The sequence below is a fragment of the Scomber scombrus genome, chromosome 7, assembly GCF_963691925.1.
Source record: "Scomber scombrus chromosome 7, fScoSco1.1, whole genome shotgun sequence".
Taxonomy (NCBI): Eukaryota; Metazoa; Chordata; class Actinopteri; order Scombriformes; family Scombridae; genus Scomber; species Scomber scombrus.
This window is the reverse complement of record NC_084976.1, coordinates 26,023,206-26,041,026: the sequence shown is the minus strand read 5'-3', so window position 1 is coordinate 26,041,026 and position 17,821 is coordinate 26,023,206. Positions and strand designations below refer to the sequence as shown.

Here is a 17,821-nt window from a genome sequence, read left to right as displayed (position 1 = left end):
CACCTTGATGTTTGACATTTGAGATGGACGCACAACTAAACACAGCATTTGGAGGAGCATTGTGACATTTTTGAGTAGACTTTATAAAAATGAATGAGCCATTACAGATGAGGAGTCCTTGGGTTTCATAACTCTTCAAAACAGATGCTAAAATTGACCTCTTGGTGTTTTTTTCAACTGCTGATTCAAAGGTTCAGAATGAATTTACTGATAACATTTGAATAGTCTTTAATTGAGCATTAGGTGTGGCTCTTTGCAGTCTGAAAATTCATTAAGGAATAGACTAGATTAGACACAATGTCCTGAAAGGTCCAGAACAGCAACAAGTGGATCTTGTGGTGAGACTGTTTCCAGAACGGAAAAATTCGAGGTAAAAAAAAGAACAGAATAGACTTCTGAGTGTTTCTCCTGGTATTTATTACAACTTTATGAACACAACGAATATACAGAAAACATGACAGTACAAATAATAAAAAAAATAGTGCAATTAAATATCAGATTAATATCTGACATAAACAGATATTTAAAAAAAAGAAGAAAAAGTCACATGACCTTTTTGGCTGGTAAAAGCTTTTAAATACACACACATATATTACTTTTCATATATACAAGATTTATATATTTATACATAATGTGACATTCACCCTGAATAATGTTAATTAGATATTTGGATTAAAATAGGAAGTAAGAAGCTTTTCCTGTCTTCTATTCCACCCTTTTCTCACTGTTTTTCATTTACATCTCTCTAAAGAGCTCACAGAACATTAACTGCAACAGTGAAACAATAAAACACAGAAACATCTTCACAGTGTGGCCACCACAGTCTGGTCAATGCTTTCAAAACAATACGCGTCATATTTGACCGAGTTTCTCAGGCTGCACATGTTAAAGGGGAGGGAGACCCCCGCTGGTATAAACAGATGCGTCTCCTCTCTGTGCAGTGGTGTGTCGCTGCCCTCTACTGGTCCTACAGTGTAGAGACACTCAGGTTCTCCAGAGCAGGTTTACTTTTGAGAGTGTTTCAATTTTGTGCATCTTTATGCATCCATTAAATTATCTCAGTGTTGGTAGATTTCTCCATTAAAAGGGATATTGTGCACTGATTATTAAACTACCTGACAGTGGTTGAAGGAAATACAATATAAAATGATCAGTAAATGCAGTGGCCTTTTTTTACCCAGTTCTCTTTGACCATATAAACAGTCACATTTTACTTGCTCTAATCATTCCTGCTGTTCATTAAGAGATCCCAGTTCGTAGATCAGTTTCAATCCAAGTGATCAGGGACGAAACCCATTGTATTTAATAGCGTTAAGGTTTTTTTTAGTGCAGAATATCCTTTGTGTTATGATGTGTCCCCGAGAAAGACCGTAGTTTTGGAGATTTTGAAATGCCTATTTGATTGGTCTTCACTCAGACTGCTGAAGCCTTATAAAACTTTGGGTTTTGTGTCCCATCTCACATCGGACACACATCAGGAAGAGATCTCTTAATGGCTGGTATGAGAGCAAGCATCAGTTTCAGTGTACTTATAGGCACCTGATTACTGTTTATAGACAGACTTAAGAACATGTGGACCCACCCTTTATTGGCCTACTTCCTGTTTTATCTGGGTTGTTTTTAATGCAGAACCTTTACAGGTGTCTTGCATTGTATTTTTGCTCTCAAGGATTTATGTTCTCAAGACTGCTTTTCTTTTAATTTCAACTCAACCCCTACAGCAAAGAACATTAACAGTTATAAAAAATAATGTCAAAAGCTGAGCCTACCAGGCACCAACGGACCTCAGCCTTGACCCACATTACAAAACATTTTACTTAATTACTTCCTGAGGGGAAGTTGGGGTTTGAAATAAAACTAACTCTTTTCCTAATTCTTTTAAGGTTTTCATTTCACAACATAAAGACATTTTGAAATTTTTTTATTCAAGAACATTTAGATCAACCATTGAAATCAGAAAAGCTTCCTTTTCCCCTAACAGAACATTAACTTAACATAACTTCTCATCAGATGATCCGAGTTCACATCATACATATTTGGGATGTATCAAATTTTTGACCTAAGATTTTTTTCCTTTTTTTTTATGTGGCATTTTTACTGACTAAGACGCATTTTCAATATACAGTGTTTCAAAACATTTGGTAAGCAATTTTTTTTATTAGTTCAACATTAACACACAAGGAGAAAAGGCAAAATTCCTATTCTCCCTAAATTTTTTAACAATATGCTTTAGCTGCCTTATAATGTTTAAAATTAGATTCAAAAATCCAACGGCTTGGAAAATAGCTATTACTCAGCAGTTTAAAAAAAACAGCATTAGACAAACTAAAAATGCCACGTCTACAAGATATGGACGGTAATGGATATGGATGTGAGAACAAGTTTTGTTACATCAAGTGCAAGCAAGTCCAAAACAAATCTATAAATGACATTTGTAATATAAAACTTGGTAAAAAATACTTATTTAAAACTGTACAATCACCAAGTACACAGAGTGAGCACATCAACCGTTATTCATTTGGTTTCAGTGGCTTCAGCCTTTGGCTCCTGGAGAAAGAAAATAAGAAAGCAGCGCGTTACATGCATGGTTTGTTTTGGCAGTATGACAGTACATTCTCCTCTGCTGTGATCATCCTTGCCAAGCTGTGATTTCATCTTAATCAGTGTGTTTGTGGGCGACTACAAGTTCCATCACGTCAGACACATAATTTTAAATCTCCTTTAATACTACCTAAAATTGAAACAAAGGTCACTAACTTTAAAAAATATATCTCTTATAAATGATTTGTTTGCTGATAGAGAGACAGGACGACTGCATTTATTGACAGAAGTGCATTGAAAAAAAAACACTTTATTCAAAGTATGTATATGGAAATAATCCAACTCCACTTCAGGACTTTAGGTGGCAGCGTTTCAGACATTTCCAGAACAAATTATATATATACACAATAAGAAGAAAATGTATGTTGTGCAAGATTTATATTTTTCTGTCATCAAAAAACAAACCTCAGCCTTGGTGTTTCCATTTTCTGCGGGCTTGGCCTTCTTTGCTTTGGGTGCCTTCTATAAAAATAACAGGACAATCTTTTACTAACAGATAGGATTTCTCTATCATTACAAATTAAAACAAGCTTCAGGATTACTAAACGAACTAAATGTTGAGTACTAAAATATCAAAAGTGTATATCAAAGGCCTTTTTTTCTCCCTGCAACTGGTGCAAAAAATAAGTTTCTCTTCTGAGAACTGAAGACAATGAATCAGTTTCACACATCACATCCTGCAAACTGAGGTGTTGTGTTGCAATTGGTTAATCAGTTTCATACTTTTACGGCAGCCTTTTTCTTGACGTCCACTGGTGCAGCTTTAGGTTTCTGTAAAACAAGAAGAGACACATTTCAATTTGTGTGCAACAGTAGATTACCCAACAGAAGAGCACGGGCTACAGTGAAATATAACGGCTGGTACCTCTGCTTTCTATTGTAATCAGCACAATAAAAAAATGGTATTTGTTACTTCCTCTTATCAGTAATAAAAAACTACTTTAAATGTGATTTTGATACATTTATATAGAGGGTATGTGCAACGAGAAAAGACAGATGCATGCATACTTTAATTTCAATGTTTACAGTTATTTTTAGATAAGGAAAACAAAGCAAAATATCAATACTACAATACATATTTGATTCATAAACTGGTTCTGTGAAGCTTACCAATGCCAACCGTGGGGAGGTTCTTCTTTGCTGTGGAAATAAAAAAAAGAAAAACGTAACGTAAACTAGACTACACTTTAAGATATACAGAGGTTATCATTGCAGATGTGACTAATTTGCCTAATGTCTAACACATGACCTGAAGTAAACATAATATTCACAGCACTAAAACTGGTGCCTGAAGGGTTAGTCTGTCAAAATTACATGAATCGGGAGATAATAAACACTAAAAATTAGCATTAAACTACAAATCTCAGAAGCTCCAACATATTGAAAAAGTAAAATACAGGCAACATTACTTTCTGAAAATGCATACATGTATAATACTTTAATTTATAATAAAAGAGCACAGTAATAATATAAACAAAAATGTTTACAAACCTCGGGAGGGACAGTCTGCTGAAAGACAAAAAATAAATAAAAAAATTAATTAATATTTTTAGCTTGAATACCAGTATTATAAACATGTCAACTCATAACAACATACATCTTAAAATCACACAAGTGTCAAGATTTCAGTATTTCTGCCCCCACCCCAGTTTAAAGACAATTTGATAATCTTGCACAAAAGAAGTTCCCGCGCATATTTGAATTCAAATTTAGACTGTCTTGTCACCATGACGACGTTTTGGCGCCCTGACAGCTTCCTTTGTTTTGTATCAGTGCGCGCCGACAGACAGCTGTTGGGGAACTGATAAGATTACTCCTTTACTAATCTGTTGTTTCCACTAATAATAATAATCAATGCAAAAGACATGCGTTAAGACTACAGAGATTGAAGATGAAATTAAATAAATATGTGTTTTATATATATATATATATATATATATATATTTTAAAAAAGCAGTGTATAGTTTTGATCTTTTTTTTTTATTTTATTAAAATGACAAATTGGTGCTTTAAGAGACTGCCATACATGCTAAATTACAGGATATCTAATCCTGGTTTAATCCTACTCAAACAAAATCATTTAAAATGAACCATATTTCATTTTTACGTCGCTTCATTTGTTTATGCAAAATTCAAATGCAGCGATAACATCTTTGAGCGGGGATGTTGGATGTTTATTTTTTGGGGTCATCTTTTTAAAAGGCTATTGTTAAATCAAATGCATGACGTATTAATCAAACCCGTTTAAAACAGTCATTACGCGTGAATAATCCCTACTTTTCTCATTCAAAACAGAGTGAAGAGGGGGGAAAAAAGAAGCCACTTCCCCTCCCCCTCTCTCTCTCCTTCCTCATATTATCAGGTTGCGCTTGAACTTATTTTGACTGACAGTTAACCGCTCGCCACTTGATAATAATTTACCAAAATTCATAAAAAACTAAAACATGCTTTGAAACCGACAGCTGCACATTAACAACATACGTCGAAAGTTTTTGTGGTTGCGTTTTAACCTGTCGTTTATTTATTTATTTATTTAATTTTTTTCCCTCCAAACGACCTGCCAGTGATCTACAGTGGTTCAAATCTGTCAAAGGCTGCACTTGTGAGGAGGGCTGTGTTGAATGATATCTGGAAGAATATTTATCACGTTGCCTTTTGTAATATGAATCTAAAAATCAAATGGTAGAAAATGCGGAGGATGCCTGAGCAGGTCTCCATTGTCGGGTCCGCCATGGCTGCTGTAAGCGTTGTTTGGTGGACGATGATGATGACGCTCCTCTGATGCAGATATATCAAACGCAGCCTGCCTTAAGTCAACTAACCACACCGAGCTGCTTCACCAGGTTAAAATTAGAGAAGTACATAATAAAAATTCAAAAAAAATCTTACCTTCGCTTTGCCCATGTTGTTGGCAGAAAATGCACAAAAAATAAGCGTAAAAAAATGAGTTTTTTTTCCGGAGGGATGACAGACTTCAACCGACTGGGTGCTGTGTAAAATGGCGAATGTATAATGCAAACCAATGTTTTTGTAGTTTATACGCTGAAATATAAGAACGAAACCGGTTTGAACCAGTTCAGTATTTCCACGTCTGCCATTGGGTGAACGTGGGTCACGTGGTTACAGACACCGCCCATTTGTTAAAGAGGCAGGAGGCCGTCTGGAAAAAATACCCATCAGTGCCGCAGGGGGCGTAGTGACTTACTGCTCCTGAGGGGATCAATCATCCGGCTGTGATCGATAACAGATACTCAATTATATGGATAATATTAGATATGCTTCACAATCACTATCTTAGTCGGATTAACCCAATTTTTAGTGCTGACAAATCTTAAACACTGACAAAAACAATCTTGGCAGGTGTGGTAGTCTAATACAAGCAGGGTTGGGAAGGTTACTTTGGATATGTAATAGGTTACAGATTACTAGTTACCCTATATAAAATATAAAATAAATGTAACTCTAATCAGTTACAGTGACTGCGCAAATAAGAAAAAAGTAATTAAATTATAGTTTCTAGAAAGTGAAAATGTTGATGATTACAAAGGGGCTTACATCTGAAGTCAGACCTTTAAGATTTTGCTCAAGAGGAGGGTTTTTTCCTCATTTTAAAATATTTGACATGTTACTGAATACATATATTGCTGTTTTTAATTCTTTAAAAACAATATTTTGTAATATTTTGTAAATATATCATGACGTGGACCTTATTTGGAGCACACATGGGCTTAAATGGTGTCACATTACCAATTAAGCCCATGCTGGACTTTTTACTTTTTTCATAAAATATCTTTATTTTATATTCAAAATCTATGAATACATTATTAAGTGAGAGACACATCTTGTTTTCTAAGAAATTATATCTCTTATAAATCATGTCAGTATCCATAAAAAACACCGGAACTTAGATGTTAGTGGACTTAATAGGTACATTAACCCAACAGGTCAAAACATGTTAGAAAATTTGAAAAATAATCGAAAAGTAATCAAATGTAATAAGTTACAGTACTTTAGGTAACTGAAAGTTATATTAATTATTACATTTTAAATAAGGTAACTAGTAATCTGTAACCTGTTACATTCCAAAGTAACCTTCCCAACCCTGATTATACGACTAATATTAGATAGGCTTCATGTTTGTTACTTCACACTGTTAGCCGGATTGACCCGATCAAAAACAATCTAAGCAGGTGTAATAGTCTGATACAAGTGATGCAAGTTGAATGAAGATTGCCTGCACAGTGATGGAGGAAGCATTTTCTTTTTATACTGTTGGGTAGTTCAATTTAAAAAAAGGAATCTTAGAGGTTGATTATATGTTTTGCATGTAAAATATAAATTTGAAAAGTACAGCTCTCGAATAAATGTTATCAGATAAAAAGTATAATATTTCCTTCTGATATGTATTGGGGTAGCCTGGTACATTAGTAAATATGATGACTACTACTAATACTTATCCAGCAGTTGCTAGTAAGTTAATTAAGTTAATTAAGCTGAATGGGTAGTATGGACCGAATTATTTCTATTTCTAGAGACGCCCTTTTCCTTCTCTTTACATAAATACAGTAACTTGTTTGCTGCAGCACAAATGAAGATAGATACTGATATATGTAAAAATCCAGATTGAGACAAAAACACTTGAAGCGACTGTTCAAAATGAGCTGTTACTATGGCATGTGGCGTTATAAATACAAAGGAGTGAATCGTACACCATTTAATTACATCAGACATACTTTAATTCTGTTTTAAAAAGCTGGTCAAAATCTAGTTATATCAGTAACATCACACTCAACAATTTGACACTTTTTTTAGGCCTCAAGAAAAAATGCAAAACTATACTGATTTATATTAATCCGGAGAACTGCGTGGGAAACATTTCCAAAACACAGGACTCCTGGCTTTCAGTCATAGAATTTGAGCTTCCAATCAATGGCATGCATTTGACAGACAATTTACACAAGTATTTAACTAAATCTTGACCAGACATTTCCATGTGTTAGACTTCTTTTTAAATCTACAATCATAAATAACAATTATTCTATAGCCCCATAGGGGTAAAATTGCCCTCTCGTCTTGTACAAATCAGCAACAAAATGAAACCCTTCCAAGTTACTCGCTCACTCTTCCCTTTTTCACAGAAGCCCTTTTGGGAAGAGGATAGGAGAGGTTTCAACCCCACTTCAACATAGGGTTTCTTCTTTAAAGCATTCCTAGGCCGAGATGGCCGAGCTGCATAAGTCAGTAAAGAAAGAGTCTCTCTTGTGCTTTAGTGCGTCTATGAAGTCCTGAACTCGTTCTTCCCGGCAGGCAGTGTAGTGCAGCTGTGCCTCCTGTCTTCTCTGGGTGTCAACGGGCTTTCCGTTCCCATGATGCTGCATGTGTTCTTCTACACAGGCACGATCCGACTCTAGCTGCAGTTGGGTTTGATGCTCTCGATGGAGGTCTCTTGCTTTCTGAAATACACACATTAAATTCCAATTAGTCATTTGTAAGTGGGAATTGCGTCAATCAGCAATTACAAGGAAAGATTTCCTTTTTTGGTGAAAATAATAATTCTTTGGGACTTCCAGTGCTCAGTACAGTACATGTTATGCAAATTACTTTACAAAGGAATATTACTAAATTAGCCTGGCAGGAAGTCTCATCTTTAACCAACTGTACTGGTGCAAAAGATGTGAGGCAATAAGTGTACCACAGCCTTTGCAGCATTGCAACAACGCATGCAATAATTGTTTTAAATATTTAGGGAAAGAATAACCAATATTTGGATTTACAGTGGCTAGACAAAATAATGGAAACATCTTACAATCTATGATCATTGCAGAAGATACCCATTTTGTAATTGATGATGACGAGTCATTTTTGGGGCCACAGTTTGATGCACTATTTTCTGTATTTGGAATATATTTCCATGATTTTGATGTTCCTCCTTTTGCCAAATTATATCACTTTGTAGTGTTTGCAATTGATGAACAAGCAATTATTTTGGCCATTAATGAGGTACCAAAGTCAAATATTGACCCTTACCATCACTGACTGAAAACATACTTTTTTAGGATATATGCATTATAACACAACAGTCTCAAAAACAAGAGAATGGAGTTTATTCAATCAATACATCCCAAAGTGTCTCAAAAAACGATCAATACGACCCTCTCCCAATCTATATTTACTGCAAAGCCACTGTTGTGAGGTGTTCTTGTTATTGTGCTAACCCCCCTGTACACCTTTTCCGATACATATTCCCTTATTGCTGGCAACAAAGAAATGGCGTCTCAATAAAATGCTTACCTGAATAGATTTGTGACTTAGCTGATATTGGAGAATGGCTTCACATAAGTTCCAGAACGAGTACTCGGGCCACAGGACTGACTGAAAGACTAAACATGAGTGAGAAGTCTGTGGGATAAAGGATAAAAGAAAATCAATGCAAGTCACAGAGAGGAAGCTGTTATATGACAGTAAGATGCTTTAAAAAGGTATACTATGCAGGAATGTATAGATTCTCTCACAAAAGTAATCCTTCTCAATTACGCTTTTATTATTATTATTATTTATTACTGCCTTTGGGCAGCAGGTGTGCAGTCCCTAAGCAATAACAGCACACAGGTGTGAGGTTGGGACTCGTAGTGTAGCAACCAGGTTACATCACTGTTTCCGTCTCTCTCCTCTGCTCCACTCTCCTGTCTGTTTCTGTGTGATGGGTATATAAAGAGCTGCAGGTCTGTGTGTCTGCTTGAGCGAGAGCAGAGCTGAGCGACACAAACACAGAGAGGCTACAGCGGACAGGATGAAGCTCTGCATTTACACCAGAATCCAGCAATGCTGCCCCTTCCCACCGGGTTGTGTGGAGGAATAGGCATGTTTATTTATTCCTTTAGTGTAACTGCTATGAAACAATCACAAAATAATGTTTTATTTATCTGATTCACTGCTTTGTTCCCACCAGCACTGCTCACTCACTTCATTCAAGTTCTAGCTCACTCGACCACCACTACTCTCACTTGCCCTCCTGCTCATTGAATTGGGCAGAAGGGGCCAACTTTGAATGCTGAGTGTTCACAAACACCAATTGACTTTAAGTGTTCAACTTATTTTAAAAAAAAGAAGATATTATCAAAGGCCACACCGCTAAGATACTAACATGTATAGATATTAAAGAGAAACATATAATCCTACAAAAATCCTTGTATTGTATTCCAACTTAATAAGGCAGTTAAGTCTATCAAAACTGGAAAAAATAAGTTGTCAAGGTCATGTGGCTTTATAAAATCAGTAATCCATTTGGCTACACTTTGTAAAAAAGCTAAATATTGCTGAAATGTTATGGCCATTTCATATTTTTTATGGCTGCACCATTACAGATATAGCCAGTAACATACATCACTGACTCTAACCTTACTCTCTAATACTGAAGTTTACCACTGAGTCGTACGGGAAAAAACTAAAAGCAAAGTTCAATCATGTCTGCTTGTCTTGTAAACATGACATCTGACACATTTTAGCTCAAAAATAAAAGACAATTGTGGGGCAATGTCCATATGTACTAAAGGCATTGAGGAAGTCAGTTACAGCTACTTTGCCAGGAAAAAAACAAAACAAAAAAGTTGTTAAGCATAATTGCAATGATGACCAAACACTTCAACACCCATCTCCTAATGTTACCTTGCTGTTTCCAAAGTGTGAGTGAGATCTCTCAAGGAGCATATTAATGGTAACAACTCCTCTGTCATTGAAATAATTTTTCAGTGTAATCATTCTCATCCTCACCTGCCAAAGAAGGAAGTCGCTGAGTCGCACCTCTCCTGAGGTACGGATGAGAAGGTCAGGGTTTGGAGAATTATTGCTGTACAGACACTCACTGAGCAACGCCTCTGAAACATCACTGAACACAACAGACAGACAAACAGCTTGTGAGGGAAATGACTCTCCAGGTTTCCCTTTTATATGCCATGTCGCATTACGTTTCTGGGATACAGACAAGATTTACTTAAGTGTTTTTGCAATTGTTTACCTTGCATTGATCCGGCCCTGCTCCACTCCCCAAGCCATTTCCCTCACTGCATTAGTGATTTCATATCTTGACGTGTAGGCAAAACAGACATTCAGGAAACATCTGCAAAACAAGCATGTGGTCTTTTATAAAGGTATACTATAAAATCAATTTCACACGGGTTGTATGGCGTTAAAATTGCGTCACTAATGAAGAGGGTCATAGAGATAAAAACACATACTTATTGTGAGCTCTGGTTGTGACCACTGCTTTGGCAATGATTTGCTGAAGGTCATGTGGCAACATATTTAAATCTCCCAACACTCGGATACAAACACCATACTTCTCCAGATTGTCCCTACAGAAAATCAGAGAAAAGAGAGGCATTTATAGAAAAAGAAAAAACGAGAAAAGCATGAAGAACAGGGAGAACGAGATGATTACTCCCTTCATATGAGGCTGCTGAAACGTGTCTGTCTGCATTTCCCGCTCAGAGCCACACATGATGCCTACATGTAGGAATTTATACCACATAGTCAGTGAGCACAGTTCTCGTTTCATACTCTGAAGTCCAGTGTTGTGCATAAAACACTTTGCCAAGTGTTGGTGCTCAACACAACAACACTCACATAAACCATCGTCTTGGTGGCAGCAGCTTTGTAATTATACTAAGTAGTGCTAAAAGACACAAAATTTTAATACTGAAAATGTGGAACTGTTGAATAAAGATATTATTAGTATCAGGACTGATAAAGATTATGCCCAATACGATGACATGCTCATCAGCTTCACAGATCTGAGACATTTGCAAAGTATTTAGTGACAAATCAAGACACAAATCAATTACAGATTGAAAAAAACATGACAGAGCATCTGTGACATCCACAAAAAGTTTCTACAATACAGTTTTGAAGCCCAGACTTTAGGTTTTCTTCATCCTGTCATCTTGGCAGTTAAAGGGGCTTAAAAGGAACCAGAGCGAAAATGAGGTGGGGCAAGCAAGTGGCAAGCACCACAGCTCAGTGAGACAGGTTAGTCCTGTCAATGAAGCCAACGTGCTCCAATACATGCCCATTTTTCCACATCTGTATGTTTTTCGTAATGCTAGGCTATGTCTTACTCAATGGCCAATGCGGATGTTGCTGTGTCAGTGTCATGTCCGATTGCACCAAAATATCCAAACAGACGTTCCTTCCCAGATTATTGTGGATGTTTTGAATGCAGTTATGTACAAGGTTGATTTAAAGCATCGACAGTGAACTCAGATGACCTTTGAGGAGAACACATATTCCAAAAAAACTAAAAAAACAGCTCTGTTACTGTTGGAAGAGCTCTTGTAGCTTTTGGCTTCTCACTACTATTTGATTTTGCAAAGACAGAAACTGAAACATGTGAGTTTCAATCTTATACTTAACTTTAACTGCACTACAATGTTGGAGCACTGCATTTGCTTCCTCTCTACTTTACTTTGAGGAAGCTGTGAATCATATGTTTGAAATGTGATTTGTTCCACAAGAAATAACACAGTGAAAAAGCTATTTTAAAATCTTCTTTAACACAAAACTCACCGTTCCTCTAACAGTCTCTCAAATTTCTGCTTGGCCAGCTCCATCAGCCCATCCACCTCATCTTTAGTGCGCTTGAAGTTCTCAATGCTGAAAGCGTACACTGTAACCTCTGGGATGTTCAAATGCTTGCACCAGCGTAGTGTCTGGAGGGGGAAAGTGGTTACAAATTAATTAGCAACTGGATCACTTTTCATCCCCAGATGACGTGCTTGAGAAGACAGATTTTAATCCTAATGCAGCCTCACCTCTGCCAGCTTGTTGAAGCCCTGCATATGTCCTTCCTGACGCTCCATGTTTTTCTTACGTGCAAAGCGGCGGTTACCATCCATGATGAAGGCCACATGTTTAGGCATGGGTCCCGCCTGGAAAACACAGATCAGGGGAATCAAGAGAGAATCAGGGTATACTGACAGAGACATTATTTAAAGTTGACAAAAATCACAAATATTCATTAGTCTCACTCTCAAGTCATTCGTAGGTCTAAAATCTTTCCCGTCTGTAATTAAAAAACCAAAGATCTTTGTCATGAGTGGTTTTATTCTTGGAAATTGCAGCTTGACAAAACAATTTTAACTCATGCTCCAGTTACTGGCATTTTCCCGATCTTTCAACGACATCTCACGATCTTCTTCAGCAGATGACATATGAACAATCTCCAGCCGCTGATTCTCATCACATAAATGAAAACTGATTTTAATCCGTTTCCCCAAGCTGCGACTACATTTCCTGTCCAGGTAGCCAGACATGACATGATAAAAAATCTAAATGTGATATTATATGAAAAAAATAAAATAAAATAATTTAATGTAACGTTAATATAGACAAATAGTATCAATCTTTTTTACTGTCCCATATGCATATTGAGCACAGGTATATGTTCTTGTCATGTTTTACACTATTTTGCTTGGTTTGTGTTTATCGTGGTACCTTTAATGTTACATGTAGCACTACTGGCCCCACAGAAACATGATTGCAAACCTACTGTGTACTTGTATATGGATTGGCTGACAATACATTTCCCTTGAGTCTTGAGTTATTTCTGGCTGCTGTCTTTGTTTGGAAGCTCGACTTGAGAAACCAGTTTAACAAAAATCTTTTTTATTGTGCAATCGTCTGAATATTTCTTCATCAAAATGGTTAGAAAAGTCTGATGATCATGGTAATGCCTACTGAACAGTGTTAAGTATTGTTAAACGACCCTCTGGGTGTTTCAGGGTAATTATGTTTCAGAGAAATGTATGTTAAGCTTTGTGTAACGTTGTAGACGAGAGGCACATGCTCGGGTTAAACAGAGAGAAAATGTGGAAATGTCTTTTTTTAACGGTTTGTGTCAGCTTCTCAACATGAACTATACTTGGAAGAAGAAAATATAAACTCACAGTGTAAACGACAACAAAGTTACGTGAATGAGTCATTAATGCGTCACAATGGGAATACGTAATTTTACATGCTGTCGGTTCTGGACCAGTCCATTAACTGCCGGCCTGGCCACTACAGGATGCTTAAACCAATATACAGCACCTAGACTTAGATAGTTCTCTTATTCTTATGGCCACTGAAAGGATAACTCTCCTAATGTAATACAGAGACTTTCATCTTATCGAGATCTGCACCTCACTTGGCTCTATACATTTTATTACTTTAAAAAAAAATGTTATTCTTGACTAGTGACTGTTGCTGTCATATTGTCATCAGCATATTCCTGTCATCTGTGTGTGCAAAACCTTTCCATTTTAGGTGTATGAGTTGTTAACAGTTCCACCAAAGACATCTCACAAGGTTTCATTTCAATAAATGTTTAAATGATCCAATATTTCACCAAAAATCAAAGATTAGAGGAAACAGATTTTATGTATCAGAACTAAACACAGAGAGGTACATTAGAATATACAAATTTCGGCTTACCTTTAGGATATTGGCTGAAATCTTTTCCAGCAGGTTTAATTCACCTTCCCGTATCCACGACATGTTCAGGGTTTTAAGGGTCTGCAAACAGGTGATGGAAATGGAAAAGGAAATATAAACTCACTATGTAAACGACAGCAAAGTTCCGCGAATGCCTCATTAATGTGTCACATTAGAAATATCTATTTGGTGTTATGGCGAAGTCTGTTACCCCCGTCGGTATGTGCCCCCCTCCCCACCTTCTCCATAACCCCAACCATTCGTCTTCTGAGCTGCTTCCCCTTAACCCAAACTTACCTTAACCCCAACCAGCTAAACCGTAACCATAGCCTAACTCCAAACGCGGATGTGTTGCTATGAGAAACACAATGTTAAAAAGGAGGGGGACATTATTCAAGAGGGGAACAGACTTCGACATAACACCGGTGCTTCATTTGTCACTGCCAGCCTGGCCGCTCAATGAACTAACTGCTATGAGGCTAAAAAAAACCCAAAAATACAAACCTACAAACACAACGTCAACAAAACAACTATTCGTAACGGCAGCTGCTTCATTCATTCAAACTACTGAACCACACGCTGCCTTACACACATTAAACGACTTGCATTTTTTATCACATTTCACAAACCTTCCAACTCACTGATTTTTACGATGACGACTGCTTCCGCGTTGGAGTAAAGTGACGTAGGCCGCGCAGTGACGACTTCCTGTCAGAAGTGAGCAGATTTTTAACGCATGTGGATGGACGAGATGAGCATGTCCCCATCTGGTGTTAAACATATACGATTTGAAGTATGAAAATATAAAAGAGATCTCTTAAACAAAGGACAGAAAACTGTTTTGTTTGTTTGATTTTTTAATTTTGAAAAAAAGTTACTTTATTTAATAGACACTACAGTAAAACAATGTCAGTCTGTATGGTGAGAAAATTTGAGACTTGAACAGTGGGAGGATTATTTAGACCCTAAATGGAGCAATGCCACCATGAAAAAACACCCTATTTTAACCTCATGATGCCAAGTGAATCATATTTGAGAGCTCTACATCATCAGTCTGAGAAACCTGATGTATACAATCAGATACCAATGCAGTGTTGAATTACTAAATATTTTGTAGTTTATGTTATTATATTAATTCCTGTTGAAAATGTGTCTGTCAAATGAGATACAGCAGGCATAGGTAATTTATCTGTACACCTGTCAATTGTCATTTTATTGCATTTCATGCATTATGTATCATCATCATACATAAAAAGTTTTGCAGGTTGTGATATAAGCTTTACCCAGGACCTATGGGCTTTAAACAACATTGTATTCGTATGTTTTTATTTTCTTTAAAAAGAAAACATGCTATGAAAAATAAACTGCAAAAACTTCTACATGTATCAAATATGATACAATATAAAACTTATATATGCAAAGTGTTTTTTAATTCATTTCTAAATTACTTGTCAGAAGGTCCAATGAACTCTCCAGTTTTAAAGAATTAGAATTTTCCTGGCAATAATTTGATGGTTCAGGCTTTAGAGGGATAATAATAGTACTAATAATAACTTTATTAATATAGCACCTTTTAAAAACAGAGTTTACAAAGTGCCTTAACAAAGCAAAGGCAAAAGCAGAGACATACAGCACAGAGAGCAATAACAAGGCCAACATTAACGCGACGAAAGTAGAAGACAATGAACTAAGGAGATGATGAAAATATAATCAAAATAATCAAAATAAAAGACAGAAACAATAAACAAACAACATCACATAGAAGCGTGTCTGTAGAAATGAGTTTTAAGAAGTGATTTATCGTAAAATACAGGGCTATTAATACGTAATAGCCCTGTATTTAAAAATCGGACACCCATAGAAGCACTGTACAAAGTATCACTACAAAAGTTTACTCAAAGTATCAAAATAAAACTATAAAATGGTCCTGTGAGTGTTAGATATCATATTATTATGTATTATACAGTATAATTGTATTATTATTATTACGATTATTATTACTGATGCTGTTGAAAGTATTCCCTGTTTGCAATGACCCCTGTTGAGCTCTGGGAGGAGCAACTCTTCTGCTGTGTGGAGTCAAGTAGACACAGGTGCACTCAATCTGCCCTGAATCTGTACTGTCATAAAGAGGAAGAACCATTGCTCTCTTTTGCTCTGCCACAAACTGAACTTGTTTTCCCTTTCATATTGACAGATTCATTGATTTTATTGACCACAAACAACAAACAAACATACAAAGGCTCCAGAAGAATTTCAGGAGCAGGCAAGGCAAAGTGTGATTTCAGTTGACAAATGAAAATCTACAATAGGAGAAACACGGTGGGATAAAGAAGTCTAAGTGATGCCAAAATATAATGAGTTGCAGTAATCAAGGCAGACTATATTTAGGTCATAGGTACAGATAATTGATTTGAGCTTGATGACTAGAAAATATCTCATATATTTTCTATGATTTCACTAAAAGAGAACTAAGTGCCCCGATCAGGATTAAGCAGCGAGATCAAAATTACATAATTTAATCTTATTAGATGTAGAAAGTTTTCAGTCCAACCAAGGATTTCAAGTCCTAAACACATTAATTGAGGTCTGTCAGTTTGTTATAATTATTAAAGGGAATCTGAGTGTCACACACTTGTTGACATGGTGTATGTGTGTGATGTACTGCTTTGTGTCTTGTCTTTTTTGTGCTGCTCTGTCACTGTGTATGTTAATTGTGACCTTCCAAGGGATTTCATATAGAAATTAGCTTTAAGCTAACCAAAATACATCAAATTGTATTTTTTTTAATAAAAAAAAAGGGTTAAATGTTTGCTTACCAATTAAAAAGAGATAAAACAATGAAGACAGAGGTTGTGTTTTTGTAAAATGTGAACTTACAGGCGCCTATAGATGAAGATTGTACCAAGTACACAATCTTGAGGGACTCTACAGGAGATGTGGCAAATGATGACGAGGAAGACCTATGTATCAAGGGCTGCACATAGGTCTAAAAACAAAGGGAAAAAACTGTTCAGCAATGACCCTTAAACACTGTAAAAAAAAAAATAGGGTGAAATATCACAATTAGCTATAAAATTTATTAAAATTATTCACAATTTTATTTGTGTTTTATTGAATGTGTTCATAATTGCTGTATAGTGGCCGTCATGGTTTGGTCACTCAGTCTGGTAAATTAAAACATGCTGGCTAACTTGGTCAAGGTGGCCGGCAAGGTGACTGGGGTGCAGCTTTAAGATATTTATTGTAAAAGGATTATCATCAGGGCTCAGCTGATTCTTAATTGTGCTGATCCCCCACTTTATAAGGAGTTTGACCTCATTTGTTCAGACCACTGGTACAAGATGCTCAAACCAATACACTGTGCTTACACTTTGTCTTATTCTTGTGGCCAGAGACTTTCATCTTATCTAAAACTGCACTTCACATAGCTCTATATTTGTATTACTTTTTATATTTTAACCTTGACTAGTGATTGTTACTGTCATATTGCCATCGGCATATTCCTGTCACCTGTATGTGCAAAACCGATTTCCTTCTGTATAGTGATAATGTTGGAAGTTTCACTGTATTATTGACACAATGGATATTATAACAAACTTTTTAAATACAGCACATTGTTAAAGATGACCAGTGGTTTCCAACCTTTTTGGCTTTTGATGTCTTTTGAAATGCAGTTTGTTGTCGGGTCTCATTTCAAATGTCTATGAGTTGTTATCAGCTCCACCAAATAGTGATTTGTCCCTCTAAACGT

The 17,821-nt window shown here is 36.3% G+C and overlaps 1 protein-coding gene and 1 long non-coding RNA gene across 4 annotated transcripts; both read right to left on the bottom strand.

Moving 5' to 3' along the window:
* Positions 1–1,904: 1,904 nt before the first annotated feature.
* Positions 1,905–5,648, bottom strand: LOC133982867 (uncharacterized). The gene is made up of 6 exons (XR_009925355.1): positions 5,491–5,648; positions 4,093–4,110; positions 3,712–3,741; positions 3,325–3,372; positions 3,007–3,063; positions 1,905–2,547 (listed from the first exon to the last, which is right to left on the bottom strand). It is a non-coding gene; the product is annotated as an uncharacterized LOC133982867 (long non-coding RNA).
* A 1,672-nt stretch (positions 5,649–7,320) lies between these two features.
* Positions 7,321–14,722, bottom strand: dhdds (dehydrodolichyl diphosphate synthase). 3 transcript variants are annotated; one of them, XM_062421708.1, is made up of 9 exons: positions 14,709–14,722; positions 14,068–14,148; positions 12,408–12,524; positions 12,163–12,305; positions 10,836–10,952; positions 10,616–10,717; positions 10,372–10,486; positions 8,893–9,000; positions 7,321–8,054 (listed from the first exon to the last, which is right to left on the bottom strand). In XM_062421708.1, the coding sequence occupies exons 2-9, from the start codon at positions 14,128–14,130 to the stop codon at positions 7,812–7,814; spliced, it is 1,008 nt and encodes a 335-aa protein (XP_062277692.1). In that variant the 5' UTR covers positions 14,131–14,148; positions 14,709–14,722; the 3' UTR covers positions 7,321–7,811. The 3 variants fall into 3 exon arrangements, with proteins under 3 accessions (XP_062277692.1, XP_062277691.1, XP_062277693.1); XM_062421707.1 differs by having other exon boundaries at positions 14,572–14,712; XM_062421709.1 differs by having other exon boundaries at positions 14,697–14,711.
* Positions 14,723–17,821: the final 3,099 nt, after the last annotated feature.

Coding starts and splice junctions, on each gene's coding strand:
- dhdds (XM_062421708.1), bottom strand. CDS start 14,130: ATGTCGTGGATACGGGAAGGTGAATTAAACCTGCTGGAAAAGATTTCA. Junction 12,306..12,407: donor GCTTCAACAAGCTGGCAGAG/GTGAGGCTGCAT, acceptor TTCCCCCTCCAG/ACACTACGCTGGTGCAAGCA. Junction 10,487..10,615: donor CAGGGCCGGATCAATGCAAG/GTAAACAATTGC, acceptor TGTTGTGTTCAG/TGATGTTTCAGAGGCGTTGC.